The 23430-nt window shown below is 52.3% G+C and overlaps 1 protein-coding gene across 2 annotated transcripts in view; it reads left to right on the forward strand.

The window, feature by feature from the left end:
* The first annotated feature begins 1718 nt into the window (after positions 1–1718).
* The window catches only part of CDH22 (cadherin 22), a 70772-nt gene continuing 49060 nt past the window's right edge, over positions 1719–23430 (forward strand). For both annotated transcript variants that reach the window (XM_060123287.1, XM_060123288.1), the window contains exons 1-2: positions 1719–1970; positions 11472–11766. In XM_060123287.1, the coding sequence (XP_059979270.1) occupies positions 1719–1970; positions 11472–11766 (547 nt within the window). The remainder of the gene's footprint in view (positions 1971–11471; positions 11767–23430) is intronic.

Consider the following 23430-nt stretch of genomic DNA (forward strand, 5'->3'; position numbering starts at 1 on the left):
ATCCCCCTTAGCCTGGCTGCATACTCCTCTGTCAAAATGCCCATCCCTTTCTTCTCACCGATCAGATGCCCCCTCCTCCAAGAAAAGCAGCCCTGATGCCCTCCCACCCACCTGCCACTTCCAGACAGCTGTGCCCACTCCCTTCCCTGAGGCCCACAGCTGTCAGGTTGCACACCCTTTTACAGCTCTGGTCACAAACAACCTGGCATTTAGGTCGTTCGTTACTGGGGGTTTTGTCTCTCACCCCACTAAACTGTGAGCTTATTTAATCTTTATCTTAGCATCCAGCCCAAACCTGGCACAGAGTCGAAGCTCAGCGGAATGGAGTTGTTGAACTGAACTGAGCTTGGGGAGAGGAAAAGTGGGGACTGAGCCCCTCACCTCCGCTAATGCTTCTCCGTGCCTGAAACTCCTCCATGAAAGCAGCATTGCTGTCCCCTGTAAACACCCACATTAAGCCATTATTCATCATTATGGCTTGAGTAGGAGTTAGTCCCTCAGATCCTTTCTTGCTGAAAGCAGAATCTGATGGAGGGAGGGAATGAGAGATGGATTGATCTGGGGAGGCAGTGCCGGTCCAGGAAGGGGAAGTGTCTTCCAGACTTTGGGAAAGGAAGGTTTTTCTGGGGAGTGTGGAGACACCAAAGGCAAGCTCAGAGGGGATGTGACCCTGCCCAAAGCCACACAGGGAGCCTCCAAGCAAGGCCCTCTGGGACTCAGGTGCCCCACCCGTGAAAGGGAGTGTGCAGGGACTCACATGAGGTCAGTGGGCCTTCTCTGGGTCCCTGGTTTGGATGGAATGACCTCTCTGTGCTGCTGTGGGGAGGCAGGAGTGGTGGGTGGTGGGCTGCGTGCTGGACTCTGTGCCCCCAGGAGGCCTGGGTCCTGGGAGCTCTTGAAGACCCCTTCTGGAAGGGGCAGCTTCCTCTCTAGGATGGGGGTTTTCTACGGGGTCGGCCGGGCTGGAGAGATTGTCAGCCAGGGGGCAGGGAAAGCAGCTCATAAGGTCCCGGCCCCTGTGGGCACCCGGGCTAGCCCAGAACCACCAAGAAAGGGCTGGATGCGGGGGCTGTGAGGAAAGGGGGCGTGCTGGGAGAGCGGGGGAGAGGAGAGGTGTGCGACGGGAGTGGAAAGGGAGCAGCCAGGGCTGGGGGAGGGGGAGAGGCAGGGCTACCAAGCCGTGGGCCAAGGAGGCGGGAACCACTCTGTCTTGTTTGCCCCACGCTGCACAGTGCCAGGCACATGGTAGGTGTCTAATTAGTACCTAAAGGACAAAAAGGTGGACCCAACCTGCCCTGTCCCCGCAGAGAGCCTCCTCTGATGTTTTCTTGTTTTTCTCGCAGGCTCCTGGCCCGGACAGCCTCTCGTCCCCGAAGGACCCCTGTGCTCAGGGACCATGGCGCACCCCAGACTCCGGAGCTGCCAAGGCGCTGCCTGGTGATCCGGCCGCGGCGACGCCAGGGGGGCGCGGGCGGGGACCCCGGGGGGCCGTCCATGCCCCGGGTGCGGCCGCGCCCCCTCCCCCTCCAGCCGGGCGCCTCCACGGCTGGGCGGCGTTCAGGGCCGCGGGCCTGTCCGGGTGCCCCGTCGGGGGCGGCGCCCCGGCGGCCGCGCTAAGGCCACCATGTGACGCGGCGCCGCTCCGTCCTGCCACCAAGCGGCGACGCCCTGGTACCTCCCGTCCATGCTCCTGGGCCCGGGCCCCTCGCAGGCCAAGCATGAGGCCGCGGCCCGACGGTCGGGGGCTCCGGGTAGGAGCGGCGCTGTCGCCCGCGATGCTGCTGCTGCTGCTGCTGATGCCGCCGCCGCCGCCGGGACCCCTGTGGGCGGCGGGCACGCCTGCGCCCTCGGCGTACGGGGCTGCGCAGAACGGCGCGCCGGGCGCGGGCCGCGTGAAGCGCGGCTGGGTGTGGAACCAGTTCTTCGTGGTGGAGGAGTACACGGGCACCGAGCCCCTGTACGTGGGCAAGGTAAAGTGGGACCCCGCACCCGCTGTCCCGCGCCCGGGACCCCGGAGACGCCCGCTGGTAGACGCAAGGGACCCCAGTTCCCCTCCCCCCCAAATCCCAGTCCCTACTGCCTCCTCCCGGCTGCCCCTGGTCAGGAGCAGACAATAGGGTCATCACTCTGCTCCCATTACTACTACGCATCCTTCTCTAGTCCCTCTTCCTTCTGCATCTTAGAGCAAAGAGTACTAGTAGGGAGGGAAACCCAGTCCATCTTGTCGCTAGATGCATCTAGAATGGAGAAACGAGTTTGCACATCTGATCATGTCACTCACAAACTGTCCCCACTGTGTTTAAAATTCTTCAGTAGCTTCCCATGCACTTGAGGTCAAATCCAGATTCCCTCCCGCCGCTTGCCAAGACCGGCTCCTCCTCCAGCCTCATCTGCTGCCACGCTCGCTCTGAGTTTCCGACCACACACCCTTCTGATGCCCTTCTGATGGTCCCTCCGATGCTCCCACAGGCTCCTGCCAGCCCCGTCCCCCCTTATCTAGATTGTTTGCCTCCCTCAACTGCTCTCTCCTGCTCCGTTCTACTACTTCTGCTGCTTACTTTATCTCACACTCAGGCCTCTGCTCAAATGCCACTTCCTGAAAGAAGCTGCCCCTGACCACACCAGGCTGGGACAGACCCCTCTGCATGTGGCCATCCCTCCCTGTTATGTGCCGTCCTAGGTCCTGGTGTCTTTCCTTCATAACACTTAACTATGCGTGTGTTTGTTTGATTATGCAATTAATGCATGTCTTTCCTATTAGATTGTGTGTTTTGCTCACCATAAAATCCCTAGTGCCTAGCACAGACATTGCTCACAAATTGTTCATTGAATGAATGAAGGAAGGAATGAAAGCTGCTTTCTCACACTCTGAGTAAGTGTTGCTTAACGTGGCAGAAGATCTATGCCCTGAGAGTATAAGGAGCTGAGAAGGACTTTTCATCCATTTAATCCCTGCGCCCCCATGGGTGCGATGCTGGAGACACCCTGGTACATAAAAAGCTTCACAGGTCAGCACCTGGCACTGAGTAGGCATTTAATAAGTGGTATGTGTTGGCTGGCTTCATGGAAGTGTTTTCTAAATGCCTGAGCTGGGTTTTGATGTATGAGTAGGAGTTTAGGCTGATGGGGAAGAGGGCATAGCCTATCAAAAGACATGGAGGCCTGACGGAACCTGGCTTTTTCAGAGACTTGTCCGCAGTTGAGATGTTGAGGTGGAGGGTGCTTATAGGGCAGGAAAAGCAGCGCAGTGCCCAGGGACAGTTCTCTGGCTTCTGCCGAGGCCAGTCAGCTTTCCAGGAAGTTTTGGTCAGCAGAGGTGAGGGGGGACCAACTGTGGAATTTCCTGTGTGCTTAAATGAGTCTGAGAATTGGGAGGCTGACCAGGCTGCTCAGTTCAAGGCTCATGGCTCAGGACCCTCGACAAGGAGGAGAGGAAAGTTTGATGTAAACCTTGTGGGTTTGTCTTGCAGGAAACCCAGATTCTCACTGGTCTAGATACAGTCATCCCTGGTCCTTGGCTACTCTCCCCTCCATACATGTGGCTGAAGTTGATCCCCACAACAGAGCAAAGTGAAGATTTGACAGAGCACAGAGAGGTTCATGTCTCTGCTCAAGGTCACCCAGCAAACTAGTGGCAGAGCCTAGGACTCCTGACTCCCAGCCAGGGCGGTGAGATGGTGGGGCTGGTAGAATGGGGTGAGGGGAGGGGGAAGGAGGAGCCAGTGCCAGCTGGGCAGTAGCTAATGGTGAGGTAGCTAGGGATGCAGACTTTGGAGCCAGACACGCCTGAGCTCGAGGCCCGGTTCTGCCAACCAACCCATTAACCGTATTACCTGAAACAAGTTACTTCACCTCTCTGGACCTCAGTCTCTTCGTCTGTAAAAGTGGGGCTAGGGGAGCCCACTTCTGAGGGTTGTTGAAAGGATTACAGAAGAAAACTGAGCACAGAAAGTGTTGGGCCTGTGGCCTGGTTGTTTGTTTATTGTTGTTTTCTCATTATTCCCATGTGAAGCACTTAACCCTTAAACTGCAAGGTAGAAATCGTTCCCTTTTGTGGGCAAGGAACTGGAGGCGCAGAGAGGGCAGGCAGACAGTGGGCGAGTGGCTTAGCCAGGATTGGAACCTGTGTTCTGATTCTCCAAACATCTCCAAGACCTCCAGGCCTGGGAGAGAGATTTTGGTCCAGGAAGCCCCAGAAAGTCAGGGAAGGACTCTGACACATCTCCCTGAATGTCAGCTGTGCTGGTCTCAGGCACCTCAGCCCGCTTGCCTACCCGGAAGCTGGGGCTCTGAGAAGGCTTCCTCAGCCGCTCACCTCCTGAAAAGATGAGAGAAACCAGCCGCTGATTCACCACTTGCAACCTGCATCCACCTAGCCATTATCGTCATGAGTCAAACGCCACCCCTATTGCCTTGAACCCAGTCTGTCAGCGATGGGGGAACCCTAGTAAGTCCCTGCCTTAGAAGATGGGGAAGCTGAGGCTAGAGGCAGAGAACATCATGCCAAGGCCAGTTAGCTTTCCAGAGAGTTTGGATTAACAGAGATGGGGTGAGACCAGCACGGTGGTAGAACCAACCCCAAGAGACAAGGCTCTCCTGACACCGGGTCTGGGCCCAGTGCAATTTTTTTTAAAATTTTTATTGGAGTATAGTTGATTCACAATGTTGTACAGCTATACAGCAAAGTGAGTCAGTTATACATACACATATATCCGCTCTTTTTTAGATTCTTTTCCCATATAGATCATTACCGATCATTGAGTAGAGTTACCTGTGCTGTACAGTACCGTCCTATATTAAGCATCTTCTATGAGCCAAGCACTGTGCCCAGCCCTGGGGGTCTTCTCTTCACAGCAGCCTCTCGCAGCATCCCCACTGCTGTCATGACTACGTTATCTTCCCCCTCCATCATCTTCACCCAGAGCCCCTCCTTGCTTACTCTCAAGGCCACCTACAGAAAAGCACGCCATGCAGGAAGGAGAGAGAAGTTTCCATCTCTTTGCAAACATGTACCCAAAGCACCCTTTCTTGTGAAAGATGGTATAGTGTGTGGTGCAGGGAGGCCAACCAGAGCCAGACTGCCAGGGCTCAAATCCCAGCTCTGCTGCTGATTCCCTCTCTGACCTTGGCACATTATTTAACCTCTCTGTGCCTTAGTTTCTTTATCTGCTGAGTGAGGCTATACCTGGCACCTCCTCAAAGAGTTGCGGTGAGGATTCAATGAGTTAGCATATGTCAGGAACCTGGAGAGCACCTGGTATGTGCTCAGTAAGTATTAGCTTTTATTATGATGGGTCTCACCTGTTATTTCCACCACCTAGAGTATGCATAGATATTATGAACCCCTGCCCCCAATTCCGAAAGCCTTCTGGGCAACCTGATGTCCTAGTTTCTCACCACAAAGTAGGGGGACGTGGTTGCCAGCCCACCCCTCGCTCTAGGAATATGAGCTCAGCCTTTTAAAAAGCCACCTGTCCCCTTTCCAGCCAAGTCCCACATTTGTTCAAGTGGTCGTGTGCATGCATGCACACACACACTCATACCAGGCTCTCTCGCTCTTCAGGGAAAAAGGACTTCTCCACGGTTTCAGTTAATTCACTGCTTCCCGGTCCCCCGCCCCAGGGAGCCATAGGGAGCATCTGTCCTTGCCGAATTCCAAAGGTAGCTTAGCAACAGCACCATCAGCCGAGTGAACCCTGGGCACCCAACGGTAACCTATTTTACAACTGCCTCCTCCATCACTCACCGCCAGGCTCCTGTCAGCACCTGCAGGAACCACTGGCCCCAGTCGTTGTCACCAGGGCCCCACACCAACAGCTCCCTCTGCTGTCCTGCCCCCCCTACTCCCCACCCCCGGCAGCCTGGCTCACCTCTTCCCCTCACCTTCTCACAACACCCACCCTCAAAGCAACCTACCAACATTTCCATATAATCTGGGTACTTGGACTAATCCCTTTTCCGAACTGTAATTTCCCCCGAGGCTTCTGTCAGCTGGATGTGGATTTTGTAGGATTTTTAATTTCTTTTTTTTTTTTTAAAGAGAGAATTATGGGGTCAGCACTTATGACCAACTCCTGTGGGCGGTGAGATCTATTTTAGATATACGGCAGGATTAAGGTGAGGAGGAGAGCAGATTTAATTAAGTTGCTAATATTTAAAGAAAATTGATGAACTCCTGGTTTACGAGTAGCACAGACATGAGCAAACCCCTCGTTCCAGGGGAGGCTTTTTATTTGATTTGCTTTCCGTTTGAATCCTGGACTTGTTTTATTTGTGTAGCTGCACTGTCCGTTTAATTGTCTTTAATAAGGAAGACGTACCTCTGCTCGCATTTAATTTTGATTTAATTAGGAGGAAGTAATTAATGGCCTCGTAAATCCCATTTTTCAGCCCCCCAGGATGAGAAGCCATCACTCTGGTGTTTTTCATGTTGTTTATCATCCAGGGCTGGGGCTTAGGGAGGGGGAATTCCCTCAGGGGCCGTCTACACTCGATGCAAAGAACCGAGGATGTGGAGCCAGACAGGCCTCGGGCTGCCTCTTGTTAGCTGTGTGGCTTTAAGTACGATGTGGGCCCTCTCTGAGCCTCAGCTTGCCAAACTGTACAGTGGGGAGAGGATAATCTCTGAGTCCCAAGATCATTATGAGCTATCAAGGAGGTAACAGTAGGGGGTCTAGAAGTGTGCCCAGTGACTGACCTTCCTAGTCTAGCTCAGGTGCACCTGGGATTTAACAGAGTGACTGGATCCTCCAGAAATCCCAGCAGACAGTTGGAGAATTCTAATGACAGTTGTATATTTCATTATTCATGTATTCAATGTTTGGTCTGTGGCCTATCCTGGGGACCAGGGAGCAATGAACAGCCATATGCTTGATCCTCAGGGAGCTCACCATCTCACACACACATACACACACACACACACTCACACTCATCTGTCCCACTCCCCCTGTATTTTCTCTGCATGCATTGTCAGGACAGCTAGCGTGTGCCAGGCGTGGGGAGTTCAGACAAAGACAAATCAAAGTTAGTCCCTGCCCCTGAGCCCCATGACAACTAAGGAGACAGATTGCAACACGAAGGTGTTACAGGGGAGTGTGGAGCAGAGGGGAGTGTGCATGGGACAGGGGTACAGAGCAGCGGGAGGGCAAATGGGAAGGCATCTGGGAGGGCTGCCTGAAGGAGGAAACAAGCTGAGTTTAAAACACAAGAAGATATTGCATGATGGCCCCTGTGTCTCCAGTGGATCAGGATTTGAGCCTATGGTTCTTGCGTCAGGAGATGGGGGAATGAACTAGATGACCCTCAATCTCTTCTGAGACCAGGTGCCAGGAAAGGAGAGGAAACTCATCTTCACTGAGCACTCACTGTGAGCCAGGAGCTCCCACATACTATCTGATGAATCTTTGGACTCTGTGGGGAAGCATTATCCATTTCATTTATAGATGAGAAAACTGAGGCTCAGAGGAGGGTAGCCTCTTGCTCAGGGCCAGGCAGCAAGTGGGTGACAAAGCTGAGGCTGGCACCGGCCATTCCTGAATACAAGGCCCATCACCTCTCCTGATCTGTGTCGTGAAGTCCTTTTCCAAATGATAAAATTCATAAAATAGAGGCTCAGATTGAAAAGGCCGCCGATAACCATGGCGTGCGGGTACAGGGTGGTACAGGCCTCTCCCCCAGCCGTGAAGCCCAGTGAATGCCCTGTAGCCTACTCCATCTTCCTTTCTCCCGCTTCTTTAGCCAGAAACGTTGTAAGTGGACTAACGAGGTTCCAAAGGCTGCAGAGGGACTAACCTGCGCTTTGGAATCAAACAGCACTAAGCCCATCTCAGTCTGTTCACCTGGAAAATGGGGGGATATTTACATATGCCACAAAATTAAATTAGATTTCTGCAGAGGCCTGCAATCCGGCACATAGTAGGTGCTCGGTAAATAAGAGCACCGTCCTCCAGCCTCATAGCTGAGATTCTTGAGAAATACCCTCCTGGAGTAGAACCACAGGCAGTTCTTCTCCACTCCAGAGCCAGGACCCAGGCAGGTGGGGCGAGCAGCCCCAACCCAGCCCAACCCTGCAGCTCTGAGCTCTTAGCTTCTCCGCAGGCCGACCCGCCCTGTTCGGACTCTGCAGTCCCCAGAGAGTAGCTACTGCACCCCACTGTGAGCTCTGTGTGGTGCTTCACGGAAGAGTATCAGTGACATCACTACTGGGTTCCACTCCCTCCTCCCCCATCCTCAATGGTAGGTGATCCCTGGCCAGGGTCTGGGATAAAATGTCAAGGGCAGCAGGGACATGATGGAGACAGAAAGGGAAGGAAACAGCCACTTGCAGAGTGTGTAGGTCATTACCAACATGCTCACGTTTCATCTTCACCACACCTGTGCGAGGTAGGACTTGATCTGATTTCTCAGATGGAAAAACAGACCCAGAGGGGTACAATTAACAAGCCGTGCAGGTTGATCACAACATTAGTGAGCCGTGGGATCAGGAGATTGGCTTCCTGCACTTAGCTGGGTGACAAAGCAAATGACCTCCCCTCCCTGTGCCTCAGTTTCCTCATCTGAGAAATGGGAATAATAATAATGTTTCATAGGGTGGTGACGAAGACTAATAAGATTACAGGTGTTAAGCATTCCCCCAAATGGTATCTATTCTCCCACACTCTTTGGGAATGTTTACTGATTAAATAAAAGCTCGCAACAGGTCTGATTGGGAAGTGGGTGGAGGCACCCTAAAAGGGAACACGTTTGCCCGCTCCTGTCCCCAGCTCCCCTGGGCAAAGGTGGAGGAAGAGCATAAACAGCAAACAGGAGAGACAGGTCTCCTCATCCCCAGCACTGCCGGTGATTCAGGGCTGATGTCTTGAGATAATTTTATTGGGGGTATTAAACTGAGTTATGAGGTTTTTACAATCCAGCCACTTATGAGAAATCTATTAACAGTAACTGGACAGGAAGAAGGCTTCACAGTGGAGCCCAGGATGGGCATTAATTGGGGCAATCCATAACAGGACAGGGACCCGGAAAGTTTCCACCCAACGCCTCCATTTACTCCCTGCAATTTCTGCTGAGAATCAGCAGACTCGCCAAAAAGAGAGAGATGCCCATTAATCGGCTAATGAAATATGAAAATGTTTATGGGCCATTCAATCTTCCAAATAGCACTTCTATAATCCACCCTTCAGACACAAAGTTCCACCAGCAGAATTTATACTCAGACTCCTCCTGCATGGCGGGGGGTGGGCTTTCATCCCTCTTCATGGTGATTTCATTGGCACCTGTTATCCTGCTGAGTGGGCTGGGGTACATGCTGTCCTGGCCCGAAAGGAGCCTTAGGGATTTTCTTGTTCACGCCCCATCTTTGCGGAAGCTTAGAGAGGAGCAGGGACCTGCCCAAGGTCACCAGCTTCAATGGATGCGTTTTCCTCTGCTCAGAGCTGCCTCAGAGATTTGGACGTTGAAGGATAAGGACTTGGGCGTTTCTATTTGGGAGAACAGTCCCTCTGCTGGTTCCTTGCCCAGGAGATCTCAGTGCAGTGAAAACAGCCTGGGTTCTGGAGCTTAACAGTGCCTGGATTAAATCCTAGTTATATATAGCTAACATTTAGTAATAATATAATAATAACGATAGCTACCATTTATGGGACACTTATTATGTCACAGGCAGGGCTGATTTTCAGCTAGTACAAACTGGTATAGTTGTGCCGGTTGTTAAAATAGTGAAAAAGCTCCCCACCTGTGGTAAATAGTCTGTTTCCTCTCCCTTGCCTCAGCCTCCTCAGCCCCTCCGACCTGTCTGTGATCCGGCATCCAAGGGGTTCCCATCTGAACCAGCAGGGGCTTTGCTGCAGTACCACTCCATGGGCAGTGCCTCTGCCGGGCTGGCCGTTACATATTGTGTCACCTGGTGCCAGGAAGGTGCTAAGGGCTTTATGTGGACTTTATGCTCAATTAGCCCCTCCAGCACCTCTAGAAGGAGGTGCTATTATGACCCACATGTTAGAGAGGAGGCAGCTGAGGCCCAGAGAGGTACAGTGACTTGTGCGAGGACTCACAGGGAGGTGATGCTGGAGCCGAGGCTGGACCAGGCTGGACTGCCTCTTCTGCCGCCATGGGCTCCTCCCAGGAGGCCTGAGGATGGAGTGAGAAAGCCCAGGCTGTGGACCAGGCCGGTTCCTCCAGCAGTCTGACCTTGAGCAGATCATCCTATTTCTCTAATCCTCAGTGGGAAAGTGAAAAAAAAAAAAATCTGCAAAGTAACGATAGCAAAACCTACTCTAGTAGGGATTTTTTTTTAATATTTATTTTATTTGTTTTTATTTATTTAATTTTTTAGGCTGTGTCGGGTCTTAGTTGCAGCATGCGGGATCTTTCGTTGCAGCGCGCGGGCTTCTCTCTAGCTGTGGCACGCGGGTTCCAGAGTACGTGGGCTCTGTAGTTAGCGGCCCGCGGGCTTTCTCGTTGAGGCGCGCAAGCTCAGTAGTTGTGGCGCGCGCGGGCTTAACTGCCCCGCGGCATGTTCCCCCACCAGGGATCCAACCCGCATCCCTCGCATTGGAAGGCGAATTCTTTACCACTGGACCACCAGAGAAGTCCCCTAGTAGGGATTTTTTTTTTTTTAAAGAACTCTGAACCAGATAAGTATGTAAATTGCTTAGTACACTGCCTGGCACATAACAGGTGCTCCTCCAATTTGCATCCCCTTTCCCCCTCTGTCCCTTAACTCCCTGTCCCCGGCATGTGCCAAGCCCTGAGGCTGGCTCTCCAGGTACCAGATGAGTAAGAAAATACCTCCGGGGGCTCAGAGACTAGGGATCCTGGACCTATAACTCAGAGTGAGGTCATGGCCAGCAGCTTTTTTTTTACCAGGATCTTCGGGTGATTTGCGTGCACAGTGAGATTTGAGAAGCGTGGCTGCAGCAGTCCCACAGGCTGAACGTGATAATGATGACCTGCTGTATCGCAAAGATCTTGGAGGGGAATGGTGGGGTTGGAGGTAGGGGCAGGGAGGGAATCCATAAACGCTTTTGGGAAGAGGCGGCGTCTGAACTGAGCCTCGCAGGATGAGTAGACTTTCAGTAGACAGAGAAATAAGGACAGGGCGCTCGAGGAAGCAGCAGAGAGCTGTGGAGGTGGTTCTGGTTTCTTTGTAAGGGCGATAGGGAGCCATGGGAGAGTTGCAGGCGGGGGAGGACGTGTTCAGGTCTGCCCCTGAGGCTGGCAGCTCTGGCTGCAGAGGGGAAGGTAGATTGCAGGGGCGGGGCTGGAGGAGGAAAAGCCATGGCGGGCTAGTGAAGCACTCCAGCCCAGACAGTGAGGCCCGGGACGGGATGACGCGTGACTTCCCCAGCCTCAGTCTTCACTGGAGAATGGGTATGTCAGAGAAGAGATGTGCTTAGGCACAGGCCCCCAGTGGGACTTGGCCAGGGGGAGCGCCAGGAGGAGCCCCCACCCCAGCCTCCACCCTGCCTCCCCAGATCCACTCGGACTCAGACGAGGGTGACGGGGCCATCAAGTACACCATCTCAGGCGAGGGCGCTGGTACCATCTTCCTGATCGATGAGCTGACGGGCGACATCCACGCCATGGAGCGCCTGGACCGGGAACAGAAAACCTTCTACACGCTGCGGGCTCAAGCTCGGGACCGCGCCACCAACCGCCTGCTGGAGCCTGAGTCGGAGTTCATCATCAAGGTGCAGGACATCAACGACAGCGAGCCCCGCTTCCTGCACGGCCCCTACATCGGCAGCGTGGCCGAGCTCTCACCCACAGGTGGGTTGCCCACTCTGAGGGGCGCGGGGAGCTGGGGAACGGGGGAAGGGGAGCTGCCAGGTTGTGAGAAGGAGCCTGCTGCGGGGAGGGGCAGGGGAGACGGGGTATAGGTGTGAGCCCAGGTGCCCACACGGACTCAGGCACAGTCCCGGGCAGTCGCAGCTGCACTTCTGGACAGAGACACACACGTGATCTCAGGCACATACACGGGCACAGTCCCTATGTGGACTGTGCAGACACAGAGACGTACTTGGACATGCTTATACACCCACACAGAATCGCACAGGCCAAGACCCACCCACAAGCTCGGCTGTCCACCTGTCCACGGCCCGGCTCAGGCACGGCCCCATGCGTGGACAGCATCGGGACAGTCACACACACAGGCATGGCTGTCCACCTGGACACGGCCCTTCCCCAGACTTCAACTCACCCAGACACAGCACAGCCCTTGGCCGCAACTCCCACACAAATGCAGGCACAACCGAACATGGGCACACCTACAACCTAAATCAACCAGAGTGGGCACAGCTGAAACAAGACCCCACCACACAACCAGACACGCCCTCACACTAGACACAGCTACGTGCAACGTCACCCAGGAAACAGCCCCTCACGTGGACGCAGCTTATGCACAGACACCTACCTAGACACAGGCGAAAGCCACAGCCAGACATCTTTACCATCCTGGGGTCGGGCTTCACCAGAGCGTAGCCGCAGACAGGCATGGGCACAGCCAGACGCGACAACCTCCAGGCAGCTTCCTCCACGGCCCACGGGAAGCCCCAGTACACCAAGACCCAGCCACCTGGGGACACAGGCTCACAGAGGTGGCCGAGCCCCCGGACACAGATTCAGCCACCCCCTCCCAGGTGTGGCTGCAAACACCAGGGGCACCGCACACACACAGTTGTAATAGAAAAGGCAGGACGCACACCGAGACACGCATCTGCAGGAAGCCTTCAGACCCAGACATCCTCAGAAACACATCTGCACAGCAGCGGGACACTGAAAGGAAAGGTTGGATGAATCTGCCTTCCCCCACCGTAGGGCCCACAGGTAGTGGAACGACCATCAAGGTCCCACCTAGCCGAGGGCTCCTGGTAGAAGCTGGAGTCGTGGCATGAGGGGCAAGCCAGTAGCTGCCACCTTCCCCACCGCGTTAGGCTAAGTCACCTGCAAGCCAGACCGGACAGGGAGCAGTGGCCCTAGGTCCTAGAACACGTGCTGTCGCTGACATACTGTGGCCAAGGGCTTGGCACAGCCTCTCACTTGGCCTTCCAGCTCTGCAGCTACATGGCAGAGGCCGGGGGAATTTGGGTTTGGGGGGAAGAGTGCAGTCAGCCCCGGCTTCCCCGGATTGGACCAGATCTGGCAGGTTGGTGGGTACTGAGTGGGCAGCCGGTGACGGAAGAGAAGGGAGTGGACCGGAGAAAATGGTGAGCATGAAGGAATGGTGGGAGAACAGGGAATGGCGAGGGTGTGAATGTGGGTGTGGGCTGGCATTCACACACTCACGGTGCACATGTGAGTGTGTGCATACGCATCTCACACGTGCACAGGTGTGCCCCTGCACGGCCATAGCCTGTGCATGTGACAGGCTGTGTGTCTGTTGAACGGATTCATTCATTCATTGAACAGATATGCATAGGCACTGGGGACACAGCGAGGAGAAGGTAGACCAGCCTCCCTGCTCTCTCACAGAGCGGACATTCTGGCCGAGGAAGACAGGCAGCAAAAAAGTTAACAGATCATGGGTCTGGGAAGATGACACTGAAGCAAAGACTTGAAAGAAGTGACGGCATGGGCCCTAGGGAACAGCATTCCAGGCAGTGGGAACAGTACATGCAAAGGTCCCAAGGTTGAATTCCCTCTGAGGGGAAGCAGAAAAGCGACCAGATCACGCAGCCACGTGGTCATAGTCAGGGTTTTGCCCTTTAGGCTCAGCAAGCTGGGAAGTCAGTGGAGGGGCTTGTTCAGAAGAGTGACATGATGTGACTTAATTTTAACAGGATCCTGTGACTGTTCCATGAAGATTAGATGGGAAGGTGGGGTAAGGGCAGAAGCAGATTGCCCATTGAGAAGGATATTGCAGTTACCTAGGCAGGAAATGATGGTGGCTTGGAACAAGGTGGTACCAGTAAGGGTATTGAAAAGAGTTCAACTTCTGGATATATTTCAAAAGTAGAGCTGAAAGCATTTGCTAATAGATTGGATGTGGGGCGTGAGAGAAAGAAAATTCAAGGATGACTATCGAGATTTTGACCTGGGCAATTATATAGATGGAATCTCCATTTACTGAGATGGGAGAAACAGCGGGAGGAACAGATTTTGGGGGGATGGAGGGAAATCAGGAGTTTGGTTTCAGACTTGCTAAGTTGGAAGTATTTATTAGAAAGCCAAGGAGAGATCTTGGAAAAGGCAGTTCAGTATACAGTTTCAGCAGCAAGGTCTGAGCTAGAGAGATAAATTTGGAGGTTGTCCATGGGAAAGACCCAGGGAGCACTTAGAACTCAATTTTGCAAGTGGGGAAACTGAGGCTCAGAGCAGGAGTCCAAGGTCACACAGCAAGTGAGAAGTAGCTTAAAGCCCTGACTTCCCAGGTCCAGCAGCCCTCACTCCCGGACTCAAACTCTGGCCGAAGGAGACATGGCCCTCTCTCTCTTCACCCAAAACTGAACTGCATGTTTCTTCATGGAAAAGGCTAGAAGGATGACGGGAGAGATAAGGCTGGAGAAGGAAGCTGGAATCATATGCGAAGGACTTGAGGGAAGCACATAGCCTGGGAAAGGCTTAAGCAAGGAAGTAACATGGGCAAACTTGCATTTTAGAAATTCCCCTCTGCTGTGGGGTGGAGAGTGGATGGGGATGAGGGATCCAGAAGGAGGTGCAGCCCCATATGCGCCATGTTGGCTTGCCCATCACCACTTCACTCACTCCAACTCCGAGTGGTGGCAGGACTGATGTCAACATCCCCATTGAACAGGTGGGAACACCAAGGCTCAGAGAGAGGAGAAGATGTACCCACAGTCACATAGCAAGTCAATGACTGAGCAAGTTGGGCTTGGCCCCCAGGCTGTTGGAGCAGCAAGGTTCCTGTGTCACTCGTGGGGAAAGTGAGACCGAGAAAAGGGCAAGGACTCATTCAAGGTCACCCAGAGAGTGGGAGGCAGCGCCAGCTCCCAGCTTCATGAGCACGGCCCCAAGGAACCCCAGCCCTGCCTCACCTTCCTCTCCCGGTCCACTGACTCTGACATTCTGCTCAGGAAAAAGTGGGGACTTAACTAGGACAAGCCAGGGGAACCCAGGAGGGGGAAAGAGGAAGCAGAAATTAAATTAGTTTGTTTCATTTGAGCAACTTTTTGAAGGGGAGGCAAATCCGACACCGGGGTGCTTACAGAGACTCCAGGCGGCTTTGAAAATCAGTCACAATTACTGAGCCTCCTGATCTGGGCTAAGCGGGGCGGGGCCGACAAGCAGCACCAGGGTCTGGGCGGCTTCCGAGATCGGAAGGAGAAGGGACACAGCCTGGAACATGAAAGGCAGCAGCGCTCACCATTTAAACCACTCACAGCTTAAAAGGGAAGGGAGGTGTGCCGGGGGCGTCCAATGAGCCATGCTTCTGAGGAGGGGCACGCCAGCCATGCTGAGCCTAATGCGGTGAAGCGGGTCCTGCATCTGACCGCCAGGAGGCCCGGCTCCCCCGCGTGACCTTGGGAAAGTCCCTGCCCCTCTCTGGGCCCCAAATTCCCTTTTGAGCACGGAGGGGGCTCATTCATGCCTAGATGTTTACTGAGTGCCTACTCTGTGCCAGGCACTGTTCCAGGCATTGGGGATTCTTAGAAAGCCTACATCTAGAGCAAGGAGAGAGACAGGAAAGAAATAAACAAGTCAACATATAAATGCACCCTGTGGTGTAAGTGCTGTGAAGAATAAGGGAATTGGGAGTTATACTGGGGGAGTGCTAGTTTAGAGGGGTCAGGGAAAGCCTTTCTTTTTTATAAGAGAACACTTGAACAAAGATCTGAAGAAACCAAGGGAATGGACAAAGGAGCTATGTGAAACAGTAGTTTTCACAGTTTATTGTGCATCCAGGTTACTTGGAGGACTTGTTAAAACACAGATGGCTCCCCTCTCCTCCCCAGGGTTTCTGATTCAGTAGGTCTGGGCTATTAGAAATGTTTGCTTTTTTTTTTTTTTTTTTTTGCGGTACGTGGGCCTCTCACTCTTGTGGCCTCTCCTGTTGCGGAGCACAGGCTCTGGACGCGCAGGCTCAGCGGCCATGGCTCACAGGCCCAGTCGCTCCGCGGCATGTGGGATCTTCCCGGACCAGGGCAGAAACCCGCGTCCCCTGCATCGGCAGGCGGACTCTCAACCACTGCGCCACCAGGGAAGCCCTAGAAATGTTTGCATTTTTAACAAAGATGCTGTCAAAGGTGATGCTGATGCTACTGGTTCAGGGACCACACTTGGAGAACCACTAAGCTAGAGGAAGAATGTTCCAGGCGGAGGGAACAGCGAGTGCAAAGGTCCTGAGGAATAATGTCTGGTCATGTCTGAGGAATAGCAAGGAAGTCAATGTGGCTGAAGAGAAGAGTAAATGAGGGGGAGAGGATCCAAGGAGGTCAGAAGAGGTACCGGAAGCTGGACCACATAGGACTTTGTAGCCATTGAAAGCCTTGGTTGTACTGTGAGTGAGATAGGGAGCAGAGGAGTTATATGATCCAACGTAGATTTTTAAAAGATGATTTGCTGGCCGCCATGTTGGAAATAGACTGTAGGGGTCAAGGATAGAAGAGGGAGATCAACGAGGAGACAACTGCAGTCTTGGGGGCAAGAGGTGATGGTGACTTGGATCCTGGATGTATGCTGAAGGTAGAACCGACAGGGTTGGTGAGGGATTGGATGTGGGAAGTGAGAGAGAGAGAAGACAAGGATGATGCTGAGGTTTTTGACCTGAGCAACTAGATGGATAGAGATGCTATTGCTGAGATGGGGAATGATCCAGGAAGAGCAAGTTTGCAGCACAAAATTAAGAATTCATTATTGGACACGTTAAGATTGAGATGTCTACTGGAAATCCACGTGGAGTTCTCAAGGGGACAGTTGGATCTCTGAGTCTGGAGGTCAGGAGCAAGTTCAGGGCTGGAGTTACAACTCCGGAAGTCATCAGCAGAGAGAGAGAATTTAGTTTGAGACTGGGTGAAATCAACAAGGGAGTGAGTTTTGGTAGAGAAGAGTTAGACTAGATAATCTCTTGATATTGGGGGGCTAGACCCCTTCCCTAGGCTGTCACAACCCGACCAGTGGACCACAAGAGAATTTCACAGAGCTCCTGTGCCCGGTTCAACTCCACCTACTTATTAATGCCAATTATGTATAAGACAAAATACTTGGCACTGTTGAGGATACAAAAATGAGAAGTTCAATCCAGCACACATCTGTTAGCCACTGCTTTATTCTGGGCACTGCAGGGGATATAAAGATAAGTAATTGAATTAAATCCACAAATGTTTATTAGCACCCATTATATTACAAGGCCTCCAGTGTACTTGGCTCTGGAGGGGTTGCAAAGATGAGTCACCCAACTAAGCAAACACTTATTAGCACCTACTTTATATATATATAGCCCCAAGGGGATAGAAAAATAAGCAGTTGGTTTAATTCAGTAAATACATAATAGCTCCTACTGTGTACATGTCACTTTTTCTTTTTTTTCCTGTACGTGTCACTGCTAGGTATGTGGGGATACAAAGATAAGCAAGATACTGCCACTGATCTCAAAGGGGTAGCAGATCAGTTTCATCTGTGGTGCCAACTCTGATCGACTGGTAGTGACTGTAGGGCTGTGTTGAGGAGTCTGAGGTCTCATTTGGGCTCAGCAGAAAAGAATGCCACAGTCGATTAGTGATGTCTGCTGGGAGCAAAGGAAGGAGAATGTGGTGAAGGAGAACGTGTATGTGGTGGTACATATACCATAGGATGGGCATTACTGGACCATGGGATTGGGGCTCAACAGACTGTCGAAACGGGCAGGGGCCCTGCCACAGCTGCTTTCCCATGGATTCCAATCCCTTCTGTGAGCAGCATCTTTAATAGATGGAAAAAAGACTTTCGTAGTACAGTCTGCACTTCTTGGGACATTCACTAAATAATAGCTATCGGCCAACACTGCTTTCACAAAGCTATTTCCGTTTATTCTCACTGTCCTGGGGAATAAGCAGGGCAGGTATTTCTATCCTCATTTTACCAATGAGGAGAAAAATGCAGAGAGAGATAAAGTAACTTGCCTGAGGTTCCATACTAAGAGCTGGAGCCGGAACCAGACCCAGAACCTGGAATCAGAACCTAAACTACTTGGCTCTGTGTACATGGGAAACAGTCACAACCATCTCTTTAGTGTGCACAGGACTTTACAGCTTGCAAAACACCTTCACATCCCTAATCTCATTTCATCCTCCCAGGAACTCTCTTGGGTTAAGTGCTGATACCCCCATTTTACAGGTGAGGAAACTGAGGCTCAAGAGAGGAGGGGAAATAATATCGGGAGGGCACACTATCTGATTCCCAGGTCCCATGCTTGGGAGGAGGGCGGCAGAGAGGAAAGGAGGAAGGCAGGAGGCAGTGTGCTCCCCAGGAGTCTCATTCGGGGAGGGCAGTGGCTGGCTGGGAGCCTCCAATTGTCCCATCTGCAGCTGGAGAGAGTGTGGCTCGACAGCCCTCAGGCCCAAGCCAGGAATCAATCGCTGGCCTCTGCAGAGACAACTTCTAAAGATGTTTTTAATTAAAGTCCAGGAAGATCTATATGTGCAATATCTCCTTGCCTAGCAACGGCACTGGCTCTCACCACCCAGGATGGGGAGAAGTGGGACAGGAGGTTTCTGGTGGAGAGAGGTGTCAGAGAAGAACAGAGGCCCTGGCCCTCAGGAGTCGGCCCCATAGCTTTCTTTGTCTTTTCCATCAACAAATCACTCAGCGAACACGAGCACCCTCGCTATGCTAGGCCCTGTGCCCGCGTGGCAGTGGGTACAAAGGTGACAAATCTACCGTCCTGCCCTCAAGGGCCTAGCACATGGTAGGTGCCCCGTAGATATTGGGTGACTGAATGGAACTGAATTATCAGCCAAACTGTTTGCTTTCTGCAACTGGCAGAGGGACGCTACTGCAGAAACTTAGAATGTTGCTGTCCCAAACAAACAAGGTGACCGGACTACTCCACAGAGGGTCCCGTTTAAATGTGGAGAGGATAGAAGAGCCTATGGGACTCAGTTAGGGATAGTAGGGGAGTCCCTTCTCTCAGGGGGACAGATGAGATCCACACACACACTCAAGTGTTGCCCGCCTGGGTGAGTCCGTGGCTACCTCTTTCTGTCCCACTCTCTCTCTTTGTCTCTCTCTATATCTCTGCCTCTCTTACCCTCATCTCTCTGTCTCTATCCTAATTTCTCCCTATGTGTCTGGGTACCTCTGTTTTTCTCACTTTCTCTCTGTCCATCTCTCTGCATCTCTGTCTCTCTGTCCCTTGTTTCTCTGTCTCTGACCCATTTACTTGCTCCATCTCTCTATGCCTCCTTCTCTGTCACTTGTCTGTGGACCTGCCTCCTCCCCCTCTATCCTCCGACCTCCCCTTCCCATGCAGCCACTTTCCTGAATCTCCTGTGTATCATTCATCTACATTAGGCTGCCTTGGGTGGGCAGCCGGAAGTGCGGTTGAGGCCAGTCCAGTAAGCTGGCATTGTAAGTGATGAGCAAAGAGGGAGTTGGGAGGGACATGGTGAGGGGGGGAGTTTGAGAAGGGGCTTGTTTCCTGTGTAATCTGAATGTTCCCAGGGACTTGACAAGTGGTTTTTAATTTTTAATAGAAAGCATTCCATACAGTTCCGGCAGCAGCAGGGGGTGGGACTCATGCTTCATAAATGTTTGAGAAGGTAATGGGAGCCAAGGGTTTCCCCAGGCCCAGCAGGGAGGCAAGGGGAGGTAGGGAAGAGGCAGGATGATAATAATTACAAACATCTTCATAATCATGACACTTGGTCACCTTAGTTGAGGACTCTGTTCTTTTCCAGAGCGTTTCATCTCCTTCATCTTATTAAGGGGTATCCCTCACCCAGGAGACAGGAAGGGTAAAGTGTTGCTTCCATTTTACGGAAGGGGAACTGAGGCCCAGTCAGGCCGAGTAGTTTTCCCACCGCCACACAGAGAGCCAAGGAGAGGGCTGGAATGAGAATTTGTCTTCAATCCCTGACATCCACTCCACATGACATCACCTTCTCCCTGAGCAGCTGGAGGTCCTGGGGCCCAATTTTGGGCTTCTGTTGGATTCACAGACAGCAAGGTTTAAAGGGACAAGAAGGGAAAGAATTTTGGCCTGGGAACCAGAGCATGGATTCCAGTTCTTGCCCCATGACAAACCATGTCAGAAAACAGATAAACTAGAAATGAGGAGTGGGCAAGCCCCCTCCTTCCTGATACTGGTACCCACGGGTCTCCTGCGCAGGGCCAAGGACACAGACCTAGAGATCTTCTGACCATATAGAGAGAGGAGAAAGGAATAAACTCTTATTGAGCACCTACTACATGCCTGGCTTCACCAGGCACTTAAATCCATCATCTCTAATTCCCATAGCACCTCTGAGAGGCAGAGTGGGCCCCTCTAAAGTACCAGTGAGGAAACAGGTCAAACAGGGGGAAAGACTTGATTGAGGGCACAGAGTGAGGGAGTGGTGGGATTTGAACCCAGGACTCTCTGATGCCAAAGTCCACCCAGTCTCCATGAAGTTGTGAGGGGCATCTCTTTGTAGGAGTGTCCAACTTCTCATGCTGATTTGGTGGCTTGTGTCATCCTTGCTGCTTCCTTCTGGGCGCCGGTCTCAGCACAGGCACAGTGAGTCCAGGAGGGTGACATGCTGGCTACAGTGTTGTGGGTTTGAATCTTTTCCTGCGACTTACTAATAACCTAATCTTGGGAAAGTCATTGAGCCTCTCTGTGACTCAGTTTGCTCGTCAGTTCAATCAAAGGCTGGAGCATCAGTTCTCAGTCTGGAATGCACTTTAGAATCACTGCAGGAGCTTTTAAAATCCCCTTGCCTGTGCTCCACCCCAAGAGAGCTCTATTAAATTGGTCTGGGATGGGGGCTCAGCATCAGTTTTACTTTAAAGCTCCTAAGAGATTCTAATGTGCAGCCAGGTTGAGAACCACTGGCTTCTGTGCTCTCCAAGGACCAGCCTTTTCATAGCCAACATTCCACATGGAGCCCTGGGCTCTGAGATACTATTTACCCGAGAATCCTTTGGGCAACCCTTCCTATGCCAGCCTGGAATTAGGCCCTTGATCCCGCGTAGCAGGACTGGGTGGCAGCACCATGGACAGCAAATGGCTCATTCTAGCCAATCCCATCCCTGCTTCTGGAAGTCTGGGCTTGAACCAGTTGTCAGAGAGCAAGAATCCTGAGCCCAGTTCCTTGCTGTTCCTCTGCTCTTCCCTCGCTCTCCTTTCTTTGACTCTTCTCTCATTTGCCTATCTACTTCTACTGATCCCCTCTCCTACAGCCTTATAAGGCAAGGTACATGTGTGTTTTGACATCAGATCGACCTGGGTTTGAATCCTGCCTCTCCTATTTCCTTGACAGATGAATTTAGCCAGGGGCTGTCCTTGCTGCTGAACAAGGAAATCTATTTGAGTTCTCACAGCGATCCTGAGAGCTTGGTAGTAATATTACCCCCGTGTCACAAATGATGAAATTGAGGCAAAAGGGGTTCATTACTAAACATCACTCAGCCTCCGTCTCCTCGTCTGCAAAGTGGAAATCTTAATAGAGCTTACTTCAAGGCTCTATTATATGAATTCCATGAGATACTATACATAAAGGGCTTGTTATAGCATGTATCACAAAGAAGTTATTTAATAAACCTAATCGATCATTATCATTGAATAAGGGTATATAATAATGGGTTTCATTATTAATTTACATTGTCACCCTTCACGGTGTGTAGCAGTTTCCTCATCTGTAAAATGGAATTGATGCAGGATTGCTCTGGAGTCGGCTCGTATCAGCTCATGAGAGCCAAGTATTGATTTTCAGGAGTTTTATGAACCACTTGATACCACATTCATAGCTTGAAATTGGCCATGGTGAGAGTATTTACACCGTAGAAATCAGCAAACACTACAAAGCAGGGAATTCCTCCCTACCCCTCCATCCCCCAGAGCCAATGGTTAAACACGTGCCAGCATGGCCCTGCATCTACGTCAGAGACTTGGTGTGAGGACTGAAGGAGAGCATGGCCGTGATGGCGCATCGCAAATGCAAACCGCTGAACTTAGGGGCACGGCACAAGGTGGTCCTACAGCGGCCACAGGCCTGGCACCCTTTTGTCTGCGGATTCTGGGGAGCTTCTGACTTGTGAAGAAGGTGGGAGGGCGTGTGGGGCCTTGGGGAATCAGTGGTGAATCACTGACCCTTTGCCATCCCCACGTGTCGGCATTAACTGTAATGGCTGCAATAAAGAATCCCAGATCGGGGAAATGATTCCATCATCCCCGCGGGTGTCCCAGGGATGCAGCCAGAGAGAGCGAGCTCATCCTTGTCCCTGGGGAGTCACTCAGCCTGGCCCTGTGCCTTGCCCAGGGGGAGAGGGGAACATGCAGAGGAGAGTGACAGGGAGACCCTCTCTCATAACTCTTACGACAGCTACTAGTTATTGAGCACCCACCGTGAGCCTGATGCTTTATGTATCGTCTCTCATTTCAGTTTGTCCGTGAGGGAGGCTTGATTGTGCCGTTGTATACGGGCATGCAGCGTCTGCTGAGAGGACAGCAACCTGCGTTTATCGAGTTCTTAGTGTGGGATGGGCACTGTCCTCGGTGCTGCATACAGAAACCTATTTGAATTCTGAAACCAATCCCAGGAGTTTGGTGGTACTCTCACCCTCATTTCACAAATGAGGAAATTGAGGCAAAAATGGGGTTCATGACAGACCCAAGGCCACACTTCTAATAAGCGGCAGAGTCACTGATTGTGATTCAGTACACCAGGCCACCATCCAGAGTCACTGTGTGTGTGTGTGCTGACTCTGGCTCCCAGAGGACTTTGGCCTTAGAGAGCCCTGGGTTCAAATCCCACCACTTCCTCAGTCTGTGCCCTCAGTCGAGTCTTTTCCCCTGTTTGACCTCTTTCCTCACCTGTAATTTAGAGGGGCCCACTCTGCCTCTCAGAGATGCTGTGAGAATTAGAGGTGATGGATTTAAGTGGCTGGTGAAGCTAAGCATGTAGGGAGTGCTCAATAGGGTTTATTTCTTTCTCCTCTCTCTGTTTAAGAGGAGGTGCCTAGGATCATGCCCTTGCCCTGAATAGGAGACCCCTGAGTACCAAGCATCAGGAAGGAGGGGGCTTGCCCAAGCCTCTTCCCCAGCTTCTGCAGGCAACTCTGACATGGTTGATAGGGAGCCGGAGCCTCCAAAGAGAGAGGCGCATTGCAGGGCCGGTTTAGGAGGCTGGGGCGGGGGGGACACGGAGAGGGAAATGAGAAATGCAAAAGAGTGAAAAATAAATACATGTGTCTGTCTGGAGTGATCGAGGGCTGGAGGCGGGAGAGGTGGGTGGCCGGCTGGACTTAGCAGAATTGCTGCAGTAGCACTTGCAGAGCCCCACTCATTAGCCAGGCAGT

This window comes from Lagenorhynchus albirostris, chromosome 15 (assembly GCF_949774975.1).
Source record: "Lagenorhynchus albirostris chromosome 15, mLagAlb1.1, whole genome shotgun sequence".
Taxonomy (NCBI): domain Eukaryota; kingdom Metazoa; phylum Chordata; class Mammalia; order Artiodactyla; family Delphinidae; genus Lagenorhynchus; species Lagenorhynchus albirostris.